This window comes from Vigna unguiculata, chromosome 11, assembly GCF_037176805.1.
Source record: "Vigna unguiculata cultivar grain cowpea cultivar isolate G323 ecotype 2 chromosome 11, ASM3717680v1, whole genome shotgun sequence".
In the NCBI taxonomy this organism is placed as follows: Eukaryota; Viridiplantae; Streptophyta; class Magnoliopsida; order Fabales; family Fabaceae; genus Vigna; species Vigna unguiculata.
In genome coordinates this window covers 45,993,084-46,009,174 of record NC_140802.1, presented here as the reverse complement: position 1 = coordinate 46,009,174, position 16,091 = coordinate 45,993,084, and the positions used below count along the sequence as shown (strand labels likewise).

The following is a 16,091-nucleotide window of genomic DNA, read 5'->3' as shown; positions in this document are numbered from 1 at the left end:
TCACCATAAAAAAATACAATTCTATGGGATTGTTCAATTACATACATCAAAGAGAATATTCAAAATATACCCACGTATTTATTTAATCAAAACAGAAATAAAAGCATAAAATTTAATTTTATTTGGGCATAAACTATTTTTAGAGTATAGTATATAATGTTAGAATATATGAAAGACATTAATAAACGAATAAGTTCAGTTTTTCTACAATATTAGTATATAAATTTTACATAAGTCAATAAAAAAATATCATGTAATTTTAAAATTAACTATTATAGAAGTCAGTCACATTAGTTTATATATAATAGTAATTAGTATAAATACATATGTGACCTTTTTCTTTAATAACAATCAAAAAATAAAAATTAGCACAACAATTAAATTATTTTTAGATAAACTGATGTAGGATTTTTTTTAATTATATTATAAATAATTTCATTTTATTTTGCTTCATAGTTATTCTACTAAATATACCACGAGTTTTGATGAATAAATTTATTAAAAAAGTTTCTATTTTTCCTTTTAGAGGAAGCACAATGATTAATAAAAAATTATTTAAACTATAATATCAATTATCTCTTTTTTCTTTCTATTAAGCTGCTATTAAAATTTAAAGGATTTGGAAAGAAACTTATTAAAGTGGATATATCAAGTTTTCCTTTACCAATATTAATTACTCACAAACAAACTACTCGGTACAATTAATATTACTTTATTTATATATATATATATATATATAATATTATATTATATTATATTATATTATATTAATGTGATATTATCAATTATTTTATTATTTTTTATAAATAGTGGAGTGGATTTTTTTTCTCTGTATTTCTTTTTTATTTCTATTAATATAACATTTGATTTGAAAAAAAAGGAAAAAAATAAATAAAGAGAAAAGTGGAGTTTACGCGCAAAACGCAATTCACGCATTTATAGTCAACCAAACCACACCAACTACCCAACCCAACCTAACATGTTTGTTATATAATTTGTTCAAACTATGTAATTTGAAAAAAAAATTGACATCTTTGTCTTCTAGACTAAAAAATTAAAAATCACAAAAATGGAAATTTTCACATTCTTTTGAGATATTAATTATAACAAACAATTAATGTTTTCTCACAACTTCTGTCAACCTTTTCCATTTTCTCCCACATTTGGTCATGGTTGGCAATAAATGTAAGACCACTCTCCATCATTGGAGAAATAAATAATTGAAAGTAATAAAATAATTTAATTTAATTAGATAAAATATTTTTGTTACAGAGTTTTACTTTATTCTTATTATTTATTGACTGATTTTATTTCTTTGTTATTGAAAAAACAAAATTTTGAACAAAAAAAATTCTTCATACCATTTATGGAGTTCACACATTTCTATACTTTTTCAATATAATCAGACTCAGACTCAGTCACTCCTTCCCAGATTCTCTAGTCAACCAAACAACCCCTCGTTCATTCATTTTATCTTTTTAGACATTAAATTAATGCTTTATTTTTTTTAAACATTTACAGGGTTTTTTTTTAATAAAATAGTGAAATAATTATTAATATTACTCTGAGCCATAACAAAACTGTTCGTCCATGACTTATTCTGGAAATTCAACTAAATAGTGAACACATTAAGTGGGTTCAACTTTTCAGACAATTGTTGAATTGAATTTTACGCGTATTAGTTACATCAGCTCTGCACAAATCAATTTATAAACTAAAATCAACTCATATGGACGAAACTGTAATTGCACAGCAGCAGGTTTAAGTCAAAAGAAAAAGTTAAGTAAAGAGCTTATTGTAAATCCCTAAAATCTTAACATAGAATATATATATATATATATATATATATATATATATATATATATATATATATATATATTCGGTACACCCAATAAGTTCCACATCGCTTAAAAGTTGAGGTCAAGCAAAGTTTAAATACTCCTACCTCCTTCCATCATTTGAAATGTCTTTTAAAGACAAAATCGTGACGGAGCTAAAATGCTTATGGACAATACATTCTCTCATTCTCTTTTCCCTCTTATATTTTTTATGTGATTTATTTATTTATTTTTAAGAATTATCTTACGAGTTTTGAAATGACATATCTTGTAAAAGAAACGGTTTAATTTTAGTTTTAAAAATTTCATTATTAATATTTAGTAGGGTTAAACATGTTTTTGGATATACTCCAATTTTAGCCAAGAAACATATTTGAACCTCAAATGAATTTAACAATTTTTTTTAAATAATTAAATTCATGCATTTAAAAAAAAAAACTAAATTAGTGCAAAATTTTAACCAAAAAAAATAATTATAATATTTAATAACAATTAAGGGGTCAAAATTAAATTTAATCTCATTTAATTTCTATTTACACTTTATTTACTCATCCATCGTGCATTTAAGTATGTTTATATAAAATTTTTTAAAAAAAATTGTCATCTTTTTCACATGGACATGCATGTACCCGCATATACACAAAATATTTTAGTTTTAAAAACTTTATCACTGATATTTAAAAGAGTTAAACATGGTTTTGGTTATACTCCAATGATAATCAAAAAAACATTCGAATCTCAAATAAACTTAACAATTTTTTTCAAATAATTAAATTAATGTATTTTTAAGAAAGAAAACTAAATTAGTCTAAAATTTTAAAAAAAATTACATGTTTAATAACAGTTAAGGGACCAAAATTAAATTTAATCTTATTTAATTTCTATTTACACTCTATCTACTCATCCATCGTGCATTTACACATTGTTACATTTATATTTAAGTATATTTATGTCATTTTTTTACATGGACAGACATACATTTACACAAAATATTATTCTTTTCCATAGTATTTTGAATACTTCTATCTAATTTTTTTTTTGCTTTTGTTGCGTAACACACTGTCATCACATGTTAAAGATAACACAAATTGCACAAACATAAAATTAATATTATTTACAAATATCATACACACAAAAGTCAAACATCTTGTTAATCATCTAATTAATATCATTAAGTAATCAACTAATTTAATCATCCATAAACTTATATTACCTAATAGCTTGTCACAATAATAAATATTAATATAGTCACAATAATCTCTTGTCAAATCTATTGTGTATAACATTTAATCACTTTAATATAATACTGTTAAACCAATATTTTATACAAATATTTTAATCAATATTATAATTGTTTTTAGCAATGAAAGACACAATATGACTGCATATGAATAATTTTTGTTTTTCTTATTCAAAATCTACTTCTCGAACTCCTATGTCATTGTTTGATTAGACTAAAACTCGCATTAGGGTACAGGTTGAAATTGTGGAGTGGGAGTGCAGAAAGAAATAACCCATACTCAGAGGCCTTGTTCTGGGCCTGATTGGGCCTTAGGAAGCCCAAAGTCATTGATTGGGTCGTAGTTCACTATTCTCTACTTTCACTTTCTTCTATTTTACTACATACGCTTTTCTGAGAGCTTGTCGGAGCTTCCCTTTTCCGCTCTCCCATTCATTCTCACCGTTAAATCAAACCCTAGTCATGGATAGCTTACAAGCCACTTACAAAGATGAGGAAGATGAAGAGGACGAGGTGCCACCACCCACCACCGCCACCACCGCCCTAGCCACAGACTCCGAATCACCGGAAGCTCCTCCTGCCACAACCAGCACGCCCTCTGATACCCCAACCGAGCAACCTAACGACGCGCGATCGGAGCCTGACCCGTCCGACGAACTCTCAGACGAGGAGGCCGCCTCCGACGGATCCAAAAAGTCCCCGAAATCCGGCCGCGAAGAAGGCGACGCTTCTGACGAGGAGCCGCCGCCGAAGAAACAGAAGCAGCTCTCATCTATTACGGCGGAGGCGGCGAAGGAGGACTCGCCTGTGCCAGCGACGGCGGAGGGCGCCAACAATGCGACTACTCCCGCAGCGAACGGCTCGGCGCCGAACGCGAAAAAATCGAAGAAGAAAAACAACAACGTGTGGGCGACGAAGTCGACGCGGAAGGGGAAGAAGAAAAACAACCGCAACAATAACAACAACGGCAACAACAACAACCATGCAAACGGCGAGGACAACGTGCTGATTACGCCGGTGCCGCGGTTCCCCGACAAGAGCGACGACACGGCGGAGATGAAGATTTGTCTGTCGAAGGTTTACAAAGCAGAGAAGGTGGAATTGAGCGAGGACAGAATGAGTGCGGGGAGCACCAAGGGTTACAGAATGGTGAGGGCAACGCGCGGAGTCGTGGAAGGCGCGTGGTACTTCGAGATTAGGGTTGTGAAGTTGGGGGAGACTGGGCACACGCGCCTTGGGTGGTCGACTGAGAAGGGTGATTTGCAGGCTCCGGTTGGGTACGATGGGAACAGTTTTGGCTATCGGGACATTGATGGGAGTAAGATTCATAAGGCGAGTAGGGAGAAGTATGGAGAGGAAGGGTACAAGGAAGGGGATGTTATTGGTTTCTACATCAATTTGCCTGATGGCAAAAATTATGCGCCCAATACACCTCAGTTGGTGTGGTATAAAGGCCAGCGATATGTTTGTGCTCAAGATGCTAAGGAAGATCCACCCAAAGTGGTGCCTGGTCAGTTTTCAACTTTGTTATTTAGTTTTCATGATTCTCATTTACGTTTTTCAGCTAGGAAACTGAATCTTCAATGATAGATTTGCACTTGGTGATTTTTTTAAGTTAAGATACTACTGAAATACCTGGTGGTTGCTTTCTTAGTGTTTGAGGGCTTAGTTAATTATTCATGTTTTTGGGCGGAGGGAGAAAATTTGACTGACAACCTTGTTTGTATTTCTCGATTACTTTATTGTGATTTTGTTATTGGTTCTATTTTCTGCCTAGATTTTCAAAGTATGGGAAACTGAATGTTGCCAAGATGTACCATATACTTGTAATGAATGGTGAAGCTGCTAATAGGCTTGGAAACCCTGCTAAAATATGTAGAATAGACTAAAAGAACCTGCAGAACTCGAATCAACGGAAGTTAATGATTTATAGGACAATGAACATAATTAAAACATTAACGGAAACTTGGACCCATCTTGTGAAACTTAATTGAGAAATGCTAAAGTTGTTAGAGAAATAGAAGCAAAATGTTTGTATGTAAGAGTCTAGAAATAGTGTTTGAGGTTTGATAAAACAGAGATCAGAGCCTCCAAAGAGAATAATACAGATGAGAGGGATCATTGAAAAAAAAACTTGACAGAAACAGAGATGAGAGTATTTGTTCAAAATTTTCACCCATTGCAACCTAGAGACATGTGGCAGAGATGAGAGTAGAACATGACAATAAGGTTTTCGTGTTCTTTTTCTTTCTATTTGTAACAAAACTAAGTTGAAACACCTAAGAATCGTCTAAAACTTGGTTAACATGTGTTGGTGGCATGACCAGAATTGGAAAATGGGGAAAGTCTCATGTGCCTTCATCATTTCCACTCTGATGAATCATGTGGAACACTGTTTTCAATACAATTTAAAGTATACTGGCAAATCCTGAGTACTATGGGTTATTTCATATTTCAAAGTTCAAATCTTATTGATAGGACTTATCGTGGATGTGGGATATTTTGTAATTTGGATAGGGACTTATATATGGATGCACATCTAGGATATTCTTGGGCAGTGAGATAGGTGGAACTTGATTTCAGATTACTCTGTACAAGTAGGTCAATGCTTTTTTTTTTTTTGTTAGCTTACTAGTTTCCATCCCTACCCCATATTGGAAATCTTCTTTAATGTTGATGCTGATCCAATTTTTTTGAACTCTCTTCTTCTCAAAAGATGGAATATGAAATACAATTTAAGAAAGCTTTTAATAAGGAATGTAGTTTTTTATTTTAAATGTAAAATGCCCAAAATATAGAGCTTCTATAAAAGTTAATTGGAGGATTTTTTTTTGAAGATAAGCACCCAAAAAACTGGGTCAACATTATCCAGGTCACCCATGCTATATTTACAATACTAATGGTTTGACAATTTATGGATTAGAGGTTTAAGTGAGTATACATGCTGTGATGTTAAGGAGACCATGGCCATGGGCGAGTAGGAGCTTGTGAATACAGTGTAATTATGGAGATTATATTGAAATTTTCCCAAATGCACTAATTTCTTACCCCTATGAAATGTTTGGAAGTGGCTGAGAAAGTGAGAATGTAGAATAGTAAATATATGTGAAGCATTTTTGCTGGTAGTTAAATACAATTTGTGCCGGTGGGTGCTTGTCAATGAATCCTTGAAAACCTGATAGTTAATAAACTTTTGTTAGAGGCCTTCATTAGCTGTGCTCCTTATCCCTTAATTGAAAAAAGTGTTGACATTTAATAACCGCCTCCCTTGCATGTAGTACACGTCTACAGGAGATGACATTATTTGATCCATGTAGCCGAGTCTGCTAAGTAAGAAAAGGGCTTGATATTATTGTTGTTCCCTTGCATATAGTACAAACATATTCCCTTAACTGTTGTATTGTTTTTTTTTTGCGGGAACTGTATGTTGTATTTTATGTGTTCAATTTTTAAGTTTCATATATTATATTGTGTGCAGGAAGCGAGATATCATTCTTTAAAAATGGCATATGCCAAGGTGTAGCTTTCAAGGATCTCCACGGTGGTCGTTACTATCCTGCCGCATCAATGTTTACTCTACCTAATGAACCAAACTGCACGGTTAAGTTCAACTTTGGTCCTGACTTTGAATGTTTTCCCGAGGATTTCAAGGAACGACCAATTCCTAGGCCAATGATCGAAGTTCCTTATCACGGTTTTGACAATCGAGTTGAAAATGGAGAATCTAATGAGAAGAAACCCCAGAAAGAGTGACGTGTGTTGCACTTATTGCTAATTATAAAATCTGATTCACGAATGGTTAGATTGGTGGTGTAAACGTCTGAAAGAGAGAAATTGGCCGCATGATGTACATAAAATTTGTACGTGTTCCAGTAGACATTCTGTAGTTTCTTACTTTCTTTAGTGTTGCCTTATTTTTTCTATTCGAGTTACATATGGTGTCAATCTATCTCGGTGTCTCTTCACATGCCAATAATTATCAGTCATAACAATTTATACACTACATGTGTCATAGCTTTGAGTTCAGTTTTTGTCTTAGACCTTGCAAAACCATTTTGTTTCTTTCCTAGTCATCAAATTTTCACCCAAGAACAAACAATATCTTAAGATAGATTTCTCATTTGTGACAGATTTGCATAGTCCCATTCATATGTATTTCTAATCCTAGTTTTCATTTCTCTTAAACAATAATTCTCTTCCTAAACTTGTTTTCAAATATTAAAGGATTTTGTTAACAACTTATAAATGTTTTATTTTGGATCACGCTTGGATGACATGAACAGGACTAATTACACTTCCAACATAGACTATGTCAAGTCTAGTGTGAGGTAAACAAATGAGCTTCCTTAGAAGTCCATAGACTATGTCTAGTCTAGTGTGAGGTAAACAAATGAGCTCCCTTACAAGTCTATTGATCTTTATTCACAATAGAATTGTCCCCATAGCTTCCAATTTTAAGGTTTTATTTTATAAGAACTATTGCGGTTAATCTTTCATGTTTCTTAGACATGATCAAGAATATACTTTTGTTTGAGAGATAAATATGTCTTTATTTGAGTAAGCTATTTCTATTCTAATGAAGTAGTTTTATTTTTGTAGATCCTCCATTTTAAATTGGGTATTGAACTTTTCTTTTGAGATTTGTTTTTCAGGTTCATTGTCTCTTGAAAGAATTATATTATCAATATAGACTAAGAGTAGAGTAAGTTTACTTTTGGAGAATGTTTGATGAATAAGATATGGTCATCTTGACTCCAGAAAGATCATCACTTGAGTGAGCCTACTAAACCAAACATGGGATGACTATTTGAGTTCATACAAGCTTCTTTCAACATGAACACTTTATTCCCTTCTTCAATAGGTTTAGAACCTGGAGAAATTTTCATGTAAACTTCTTTCTTTAATTGTCCATGCAGGAAAAAATATTCACATAGTTGTTACAATTTTTAACCAAAATAATGACAATGAGAGGTTGATTCTAATAGTATTCATCTTTGTATTCGGAGTAAATGTCTTCCCATAATCAACTATAAGGTTGGGTGTATTCTTTACAACTGACCTTTCTTTATACTGTGCCACCAAATTTATATTTTACATTATAAACTCATGCATCCTATTACTTTTTTATCCAGTGATATGTCAACCGTTTTTCACCTCTTGTTCTTTTCTAAGACATTCATCGTCATCGTTTCATTTATGGCTTGATTATTCTTATACTTGAATGTTTCTTGAAGTGAAATAAGGAGTTTCTTTTCTCAAAGCAATGAACAATTCATCAAAGTAATGAACAATTCATTCCAAGTTGTTAAAATAATACAATCCTTCCCATTTTTTAATAGTTCAAATCGTCCCTCTTGTGACGAGATTTGAAAAATGCGATAAGTGGGACAAATGTTACAAAACAATTTAGGTCCTATATGTGTTTTCTAACAAAAATAAGTTTATCACAGAATTTTAGAATATAAAGGACATCTTTAGACAATTTTTTTTTTGACAATAACAATAGTGATGACAATAATAACAACAGTAACAACAATAGCTCTAATGACAACAAAAATAAGATTATAAGACAATTTTGGAACATAAATAACACTTTTTAGAGAATTTTTTTTTCAAAACAATAACAATGACGACAACAACAATAACTCCGATGAAAGTTTTGACGAAAAGTCCAACAAAGATTTCGACAACAATTCAAAGGAGAACTCCTAATATTAAAAGCTCTGATACCGGTTCAAAGTGATTGATTAAAAAAACAAAGTTCTTATTTAGTTAATTTATTTCAAATACTACACCATCAACCTCAACCCTCTAGTAATAACTAGAGAGATATATCTAAAATCTTATACACTTAATATCTTAGAGAAAATATTATTCAATTGGTTCTTGAGCTTCAAGAAATTTACATAAATGGTTTAGTTACGACAATTCCTCTAAAACGGGGAAGCGATGGCCTCTGAAACTGGTTCTCACTTTTCTAAATTATTGGCCATTGGGCATCCAGTGGTAGGTTAAGCTTGTGATAAAAGGAATGCCCTCCCCTCGAGAAGTATAGTTATGTTGGAGCGGTGGCCAAACTTCCCAGATGCGTGATTAGCACCGATCGCCACCTCGCGTCGGAATTCAGCTACAATTTGGAGTCCTTGTTGTCTTGTTTGATTTATTGTTGGTGAATGTTGTGTTGTTTGATTTGTTGTTTGTGAATGTTGTGTTGTTTGATTTGTTGTTTGTGAATGTTGTGTTGTTTGATTTGCTGCTCTTGAACATCTTCCATTTCTTACATTTTCTGTGGCAGAGGAATCATCGCTTTCTTTATAGGAGAGCATTGATCATTCACTTGATACGACAAAAGCTCAAAAGAATACGAGACAACTTCGTTTAATTCCGTTTGTACTTTGAGTAAGTTAGACAAACTCATAAAAATAACTCATCGGATTGATTAATTTAAAAAAAAAAAATGTAAGAACACCATCTATATGCTTTATTTACAGAGCTTATGACAGTTAATAATCATTCCTAAAGAGATAATAGCAACTGAGTAATTACTCTTACATATATGTATCAGCAAATGATGGTTCTAATGGATGAGCGAGTTGAGATCCTCTGGAGGAGACAAGGGATGCAGTGATTGGTGGCGTTTGGAAGCGAAAGATGGTACTTTCCTGAACGAAGGTCGCTTTTTTATACGTTCCAGAGTTTGCCTGGCGTAGATGCTATAAAGAAAAGGTGCTGCTCTCTCCTTGAATTTCAGAATGAAAAAGAAAAGAACTCTAAGCGATATGAGGAGGATCATGATTGCAGCTATGTCCCACCACTTTGAATTATCAATATGAATGCCAAGCATGGTTTTGAGGATGAATTCTCCTTTCAGTTTCGGGTCACCAGGTTCTAAGGGATCAAACTCCATTCCAATCAAGTCATTCTTGAAAGCTCCCTGCGTTCCCATAATCAGTAAAAGTAAGGCTAAATTTCAGTCCCAGATAATTCAGCTCATATATTATATATCCTTTTGATCATGCCCTTTTGAAGGTAATGCCTCTAATTTTACCTGTAATCCCCATGCGCCATAATTGATGTATGATATTGGGTAACGCCAGAAGATTTTGGGAAGATCAGGGAGTGGACGGAAAAAGCCAGAAGTCATCATCATAAGACCCTGCAAACACATACGCACTAAAATCAGCAACAACGATTATTCAACTGAAAATGGGGTTATATTATATGTAGTATATAGTTTTCTTACAATATATCCTGCTCCAATTGTCAATCCCATGAGGAAGTTGGGAACCAGTGAAGCTATAACCATCATGGAGCTCTCCACAACCGCAATGCAGCCCATAAGATCAAGAGTGATATACAAAAAGTGTGAAAATTCTGAACGAGACTTAACCATATAATAGCTTATAGCCCCTGTAGCAGTGGACATCACTGCCAAAAACGGAAAGGAAGAGAGAAAATTTGAGAGAATGTAGACTCCAACGCCATAATAACCACCCATTCTTTCTTTGTAGAAGACCTGAATCCAGAGGGTAAAAGGTAAGAGAACTAAATGCATATGTTTTTAACGTTTTAATTTTGTATCAGATTAACTTTTTATACCTTCATTTCTTCTAAGAAAGAAGGGAAGCTCCCAATGGACATGAAGGTCATGAAACCTGAGATAAAACCGGCACATGATCCTCTGGCAAAAATGGCTCTGTAACTCGTTCCGACATCATGGAAGATTGTTCCAACGCACAAAGATAAGGCGACATAGGTAGTTATCCTTATCCAGTAGTATCCCAAATCTCTGGACATGTTCAGGCAAGATCTCTGAGTCAGCATTGATAGTTCCTTCCACCATGTGGCTTCGCATTTCCTTTTACTTTCAAAATCATGTCCTTCCTGTAACATGATTAATTCCTTGGCCTTTACATCCCACAAAACATGTTTCCAATTGTTGCAAAATGGAGTATTAATAGTTCAGTGAACCATTATATATTGATCATTTTCCTATGCATATGTCTTTAAATTCAAGTACATGTGTTTTCTGACAGTCATGATCTCTTCTTCGAAGGGATTTCTAATATTATTGCATTTTCACATGAAGCCAAAAACTAGCTAAGAAATAAATGAATAAAAGAAAGGTTCTTAGAGTGTGAAAGGTTCACCTTTCTCTATTTATCTCCCTTTTCTTTATGGCACAAGATGAGTCCATCATTGTTATACTATTTTTTTCACAGCTTATCTAGCTGGATAATAACAGTTTCAGCTCAGGCAAAGAATATTATTAATTACATGAAGTTCTATGTTCTGTAAACAATAGTTAGTAATAACATTTTGAGTTAAGGGCTTCTTACTATGTTTGATATTTCCTTGATTCTTTCTCTTGCAGTGGTTGCATACTCAGACCATCGGTATTTTTCTATGAGTGTTGCTTTGATTGCTGCAGTTGATAATGATACTTCTTCCTGTATCAAAGGAATAAGGAAGACAGTGAGAAAGAAGCAAATCTGATAGGAAGAGATTCCAAGGAAGGAAGAAAAAGATGTAATTTATAATCAGGTTAAATGAGTAAATAACATCTAGGGTAAAAGATTTGCTAGTAGAAGTTGATGACTTTTATAATAAGTATTTTAAAAATCATATTAAAAAGGTTGATGACTTATAGAAATGGTTATATATACTTGTCTCGTTTGGGAGGCCGTGATTGTGGCTGTGACAGCGTCGAAGTCTGAGTTGATACAACGAAGGAAATGATCGGAAGGGTTTCTTCTACTTGGACATGGGAATCCAGCTTTAGCAAAGAACTGCATGCACAAATACAATGTCAGCTTTTAACCTGTTAATGTTCTAAACACATGATTTTAGTTGTGACATGCATGAAAACATGAAAACACATGAATACCTGAGTTGCCTTTTGTGCAGGTCCAAAGTAGATTGTTTGACCCCCAGAGAGAAGAAAGAGATTATCAAAGAGTGCAAAAACCTCACTACTTGGTTGGTGTATAGAGGAGATAACAGTTTTTGCATCATGAGCCAAATTTCTGAGAGTTTGAGCAACAAAATATGCAGAGGCACTGTCGAGACCAGTGGTGGGTTCATCAAGGAACAAGAGAGTTGGCCTTGTGAGGATTTCAAGAGCAATGCTTAGTCTTCTCTTCTCTCCACCGCTTATACCTCTCAAATGCCAATTCCCTATTATCCGATCTGCACATTCTTGAAGACCCATTTCCATAATTGTTCCTTCTATTATCTCATTCACCTCTTCTTTCCTCATGCTCCCTGGAAGCCTTAGATTCGCTGAGTAATATATCGTCTCTCTCACTGTCAGAGTTCCCAGCATTGTGTCTTCTTGGGTCACATAAGCCTGTAATTTATCTCATTCATTTGCACTGAAATATTAAAAATGGATTTTTATTTTTGCTATATAGACTCATACTTACAGCACCACCATAGTCCAATCTCCTCTTCTTTCCATTTACAAACACATTTCCAGACATAATAACGTTTCTGGAGAGTCTTCCTGCAACCATTCCCAGTTATCTGATGTTAATATATACAGTTTTTCTCATGATAATTAAGACACTGAATATAACTACAAATAGGTATTTTTTTAGGTATGCTAAAGGAGTTAAAGGGTATTAATTGTGGAGGTTGTAACATGGGGAAGCTGGCTGCTTCACCAGCAGGAACGTCATATGATATATAGAAACAAGTTAGATGATGAAGTATCAGATGATAAAAATCAACCTTCTATTTCTCATTTGGGAAAGCTAGAACATGCGGATTTAGACTTCAACTATCAGTTTACGCTTTATAGGGAGAGGAGTCAATCAAATCAACACAATAATTTGTATCTGCTGATCTTATATGCTACATTTTCACTGCAGATGAAGAGCTAGAAGGTTGGAGCTATAGAGAGGCAATTGGAGGTGTTCCTAGTCTTCTAGCTATGTAGAATGTCAACAATGGCAGGATGCCATGGAAGAGGAGATTGAATTTTTGAAGAGGAATCACACTATATGCTTGCTTTTAGATCTGCCCAGAAATCAAAATGTGGTTGGATAATAGGTATTCAAAAAAAAAAAAAAAGAAAAAAGAAAAAGGAAGGAATAACTGTTATGGAGAAGAAAATATTCAAGGTGAGATTGCTGGCAAAAGATTTTAATCCAAGAGAATAAATGGACAACAATACTTTGACACAAAAAAAAAACGGTTTTTACTTCCACTTGACAATAGCTTGCATTATTTTTTATTTTTATTTTTTATAAATACAAAATTTAATTTTTACTTCCATAGTATATTTTCAAATGGTAATTTTTGGTTAAAAAAATCTTTGTCCTGAATAAATAAATGGGGTCTCTCTGTCAGACTGTCGGTAAACCTAAAAAATTCATATCAAACTCTTGCTCCACTGTTTTGAAATGAATACATTAATGGTTCCATCCATTGCTCATATTTCAACCTCACATTAATTGAGAAAACGTTTCCATCCATAGATTGACATTAACATATTCTAACCCTAATATTAATTACTTTGACAGGTAAAAAACAAAAAAGTATGACAGATGATAGTGTATATATACTATACTAGAAATAAAAAGATAAACCTATGTTTATATGTTGTTGTCCACTTATAATTATCCTTAAATTTATTCTGTTTCATGGTTTCACAGGTGAAAGTGTTTCATCCATGCAACAATTGCAATTTATGTGTTTATCTTTTTAGATATACTTCATGAAGCACTCAAGTTATTTCATGTTTACTTCCAGGGAAATAGATTCAACAGAGGACACTGAGAACCAATCAAACATGTAAAAATGAAAATTACATGCTAGCTGATAAATTTGACTCCTGAATTCAAGAAACTTTTCAAGAAAGAGAAAAATTTGGGAAGAGATCACAAGATTGGTTATTTAACATTTTCCCTACTGTTTTTCACTTCCAAACCTTGTTTTTAAGCAAAAAGTGTCACTATCAAAAACCATTTAAGGTATACGTTTACACACATTCTATCTGTCATTTATGTGAAAGGAAAAAAAAAAAAAGTTTCTCTCCCTTTTATTTTCTCCCAGCTGTGAGTTCTTGGTCTTATGATCCAAAACTCATAAATTCTAATAACTTTAATATTAACAAATGAAAGTGACCACACAGATGCATAAACTAATTCAGTAATGAAAGTCCTTAGATTTCCTTGTTAGGAAGGATTTAGTTATGATAAGTTACTTGTCTTGGAACAACATCAGTCTTCCTTCATTCTGATTTTAATGTACCTGCAACATTCTCCATGTCAAGATTTAGTTCTGTTTTTCTTTTTTTTTTTTTTTTTTTTTTTTATCTTTATGACCGATTTAAAATATGTCTAGAACAACATTAGATGATTTGAAGTTCATAACCACATGATCTCAACAAGGATACTTACCATGTTTGGTTCGTTCTCTGATGCAAAAACCAAACATGAAAGTCCCTCTTAATTTTAGCATGAAATTCGTATTCAAAGTACAAGAAAAATGACATGCACACACAGAGACACACAGAGAAACACCAATGATAAACAGATAGAAAGAAGTTGAAATGAACTTGCTAAAGCATTAAAAAGAGTAGATTTATGCACACATGGACACAGACACACACACAGAGAAACATCAGTAACGATCAGAAAGAAGGAAGTTGAAATGAACCTGCTAAAGCATTAAGAAGAGTAGATTTATGCACACACAGAGAAACACTAGTGATGATCAGAAAGAAGGAAGTTGAAATGAATCTGCTAAAGCGTTAAGAAGAGTAGATTTATGCACACACATGGATATACAGACACACACATACAGAAACACCAATGATGAACAGATAGAAGGAAGTAGAGATGAACCTGCTAAAGCATCAAGAAGAGTAGATTTATGTACACACATGGAAACACAAACACAGGCACAAACACCAAACACCAGTGATGAATAGATAGAAGGAAGAAGAGATGAACCTGCTAAAGCATCAAGAAGAGTAGATTTTCCAGAGCCAGAAGGACCCATGATAGCCATGATTTTGTTAGGTTCAGCATATCCACTCAACCCATTAAGCAATCTCTTAGTGTGTCCATCTCCAAAATTTGGAACCACAACAGTTAAATCTTCCCACACCAGATACATTCCTCTATTTTCTGAAACTTCCATCGTTTCTCCACCCTCACCAACACCCTTTTCTTTAGCAGTGGCTGCTTCTATCTCCATTTTTCTGCACTCCAAAACAGGCTTTGGTTGATCAAAACAAGAGGGAACCAAATAGCATGGTTGAGTCACCTGCCAGTTTAAATGTATAGATATAAATGTACAGTAAGATGTGGTTGACAGAAAAGAAAGATATAAAGTGAATATCACTGATATTATATATCAGTAACTTTGTTTTCATCTTCTCAAATATCTTGTTTTTACCATTTCCATTTTTCCACTCTCATATTCCTATTAGGGTCACTGGTGAGCTATGTGGTGTATTAATTTCATTCAACTCCCACTGATAGAAAAATAATAGTGACGCAGCCACGTACCTTGTATCAGTAATGGCCATGCATGTGAAGGATAAAGACAAGTCTGAGATTGTACGGCTTCAGAGATTCAAATTAAAAGATTGAATTGATATATATATATAAACTCTTTCCCTCACAATTTTACAGCAAAAGAACATACATTCTACTTTTGCTTTCATCTTACAATACTTTGAAGTTTTGAAAGTTTTTTTCATGAACAAAGGAGTGTCTCAATGAACAAGAGTGGATAACTATGTTCAGAAGGTGTTGATAACAGTTCATGGCTATTTCAGTGACTCATAAAACACTTTGCTTCTTTTTTTCATGGCGATGAACTTCAGGTGTTTTCATGTGAATCTGGCATTGAAGGCCATAGACATTGTGATATATATACAAATTTTTTTATCAAAGTTTGATAGTCACAACACTAAAGTATAGTATTTGATGTGGTGGTGACCACCTATTATAAATAGTCTCTTTCATGCTCTCTTATTCTATGTAATCAATTGATTC

At 33.4% G+C, this 16,091-nt stretch overlaps 2 protein-coding genes and 1 long non-coding RNA gene across 4 annotated transcripts; 2 read left to right on the top strand and 1 right to left on the bottom strand.

Annotated features, from left to right (window-relative positions):
• The first annotated feature begins 3,460 nt into the window (after positions 1-3,460).
• TRO (histone H3K4 methyltransferase TRAUCO) lies at positions 3,461-7,081 on the top strand. Its single transcript, XM_028055279.2, has 2 exons — positions 3,461-4,588; positions 6,557-7,081. Exons 1-2 carry the CDS (start codon positions 3,541-3,543, stop codon positions 6,829-6,831), a joined length of 1,323 nt encoding a protein of 440 aa, XP_027911080.1. The 5' UTR covers positions 3,461-3,540; the 3' UTR covers positions 6,832-7,081.
• Positions 7,082-8,882: 1,801 nt separating this feature from the next.
• On the top strand, positions 8,883-15,462 carry LOC114169539 (uncharacterized). Its single transcript, XR_014986560.1, has 5 exons — positions 8,883-9,477; positions 9,644-10,614; positions 10,698-11,886; positions 11,986-13,202; positions 13,834-15,462. It is a non-coding gene; the product is annotated as an uncharacterized LOC114169539 (long non-coding RNA).
• On the bottom strand, positions 9,496-15,306 carry LOC114169537 (ABC transporter G family member 15-like). 2 transcript variants are annotated; one of them, XM_028054743.2, is made up of 9 exons: positions 15,039-15,306; positions 12,504-12,583; positions 11,966-12,427; positions 11,745-11,867; positions 11,418-11,528; positions 10,678-10,962; positions 10,322-10,594; positions 10,127-10,234; positions 9,496-10,012 (listed from the first exon to the last, which is right to left on the bottom strand). In XM_028054743.2, the coding sequence occupies exons 1-9, from the start codon at positions 15,283-15,285 to the stop codon at positions 9,656-9,658; spliced, it is 2,046 nt and encodes a 681-aa protein (XP_027910544.1). In that variant the 5' UTR covers positions 15,286-15,306; the 3' UTR covers positions 9,496-9,655. The 2 variants fall into 2 exon arrangements, with proteins under 2 accessions (XP_027910544.1, XP_027910543.2); XM_028054742.2 differs by lacking the exon at positions 15,039-15,306 and adding an exon at positions 14,931-14,972.
• Positions 15,463-16,091: the final 629 nt, after the last annotated feature.

What these genes read in the sequence shown, in the direction of transcription:
- LOC114169537 (XM_028054743.2), bottom strand. Translation starts at nt 15,285, where the DNA reads ATGGAGATAGAAGCAGCCACTGCTAAAGAAAAGGGTGTTGGTGAGGGT. An exon ending in TCAAGGAAATATCAAACATA is followed by an intron (nt 10,963 to 11,417) that starts GTAAGAAGCCCT and finishes ATCATGTTACAG; the next exon opens with GAAGGACATGATTTTGAAAG. An exon ending in CTTTCTTAGAAGAAATGAAG is followed by an intron (nt 10,595 to 10,677) that starts GTATAAAAAGTT and finishes CTCTGGATTCAG; the next exon opens with GTCTTCTACAAAGAAAGAAT.
- TRO (XM_028055279.2), top strand. Translation starts at nt 3,541, where the DNA reads ATGGATAGCTTACAAGCCACTTACAAAGATGAGGAAGATGAAGAGGAC. An exon ending in TCCACCCAAAGTGGTGCCTG is followed by an intron (nt 4,589 to 6,556) that starts GTCAGTTTTCAA and finishes TATTGTGTGCAG; the next exon opens with GAAGCGAGATATCATTCTTT.